The sequence below is a fragment of the Macrobrachium nipponense genome, chromosome 1 (assembly GCF_015104395.2).
Source record: "Macrobrachium nipponense isolate FS-2020 chromosome 1, ASM1510439v2, whole genome shotgun sequence".
NCBI classification, from domain to species: Eukaryota; Metazoa; Arthropoda; class Malacostraca; order Decapoda; family Palaemonidae; genus Macrobrachium; species Macrobrachium nipponense.
In genome coordinates, this window is record NC_087200.1 from 179,154,729 (window position 1) to 179,155,674 (window position 946).

Consider the following 946-nt stretch of genomic DNA (forward strand, 5'->3'; position numbering starts at 1 on the left):
CTTCTGGTGGCCTTCTAGTTCTCTGAACAGCTTTTGGCTCTTGAACTGAGAGCTTCATCCTCCTGCCTCCGAACAACTGTTGGCTCTCAAGCTGAGAGCTTGTCCTCCTACTTCCAAATAGCTTTTTGCTCTCATACCGAGAGCTTGTCCTCCTACCTCCAGAAAATTCTTCCTTTGACTCTCACCAGGCGAGTTTGTTCGTTCCTTGAGACAGTGCCTTCGCTGATGAGTTGGGGGAACTCAGCAGCCAATGCCCTCCTCCTCAGTGAATGATGAATATCCTGAAGATCTTTATTCATCTCCGTGAAGAACATCTTCCACAATGTGCTTGAGGCCCTCCCATTGTTTCTCGTAATCCTCGTTTTTCTCCCGCTGGGCATTCCAGTACTCCTTACGTTGTTTCTCTTCTGTCTCACGAGCCTTTTCACAGGGGTCTTCCTTGCTCTCTGTGTCTTTCCTTCCTATTGTTCCTCCTGTGCACTTCTCTCTCTTCCCTTGTTCAATCATATCATCTCCATGTTCCAGCGCAATGTGTTCTAGCTGGAAATTCCTCTGAGCAGTCCCATGTAGAAACATCATCAACATGTATTTGTCATGTTCCCTCAAAGCCTCCTCCTGTGTTATTAGCTGCTCCCTGAGACGTTTTTCTTCTCTCATTCTATTCTGGTCCTGTAGCTGAATCTCTTCTTTCAGCATATCGCAGTCCTTGAGAAGTCGCTGCACTTCCAGCTGGGTTTCACTCTCCTTCTTCTTCAAAGAGATGAGGTCTTCTTCTTTACATTCCAGCAAGCGTTCCAGGCTCTGTTCTTGACGCAGAGCGCTTTCTAAGTGATCCTGGAGTTCTTCCAGGCATATGCGCTGCTTCTCTGCTTCTTTGTCCTTTTGCCTTAGATTCTCCTGATGCTGCCTTCTTATTTCAATCTCTCCATCTTCCTTTTCCTTTGCC

At 46.9% G+C, this 946-nt stretch overlaps 1 protein-coding gene across 1 annotated transcript in view; it reads right to left on the reverse strand.

Moving 5' to 3' along the window:
- Positions 1–291: 291 nt before the first annotated feature.
- Positions 292–946, reverse strand: part of LOC135219012 (trichohyalin-like) — a 2,301-nt gene continuing 1,646 nt past the window's right edge. Inside the window, exon 1 of the mRNA XM_064255448.1 lies at positions 292–946. This exon is cut by the window's right edge and continues 1,646 nt beyond it. Within this exon, the coding sequence (XP_064111518.1) occupies positions 292–946 (655 nt within the window).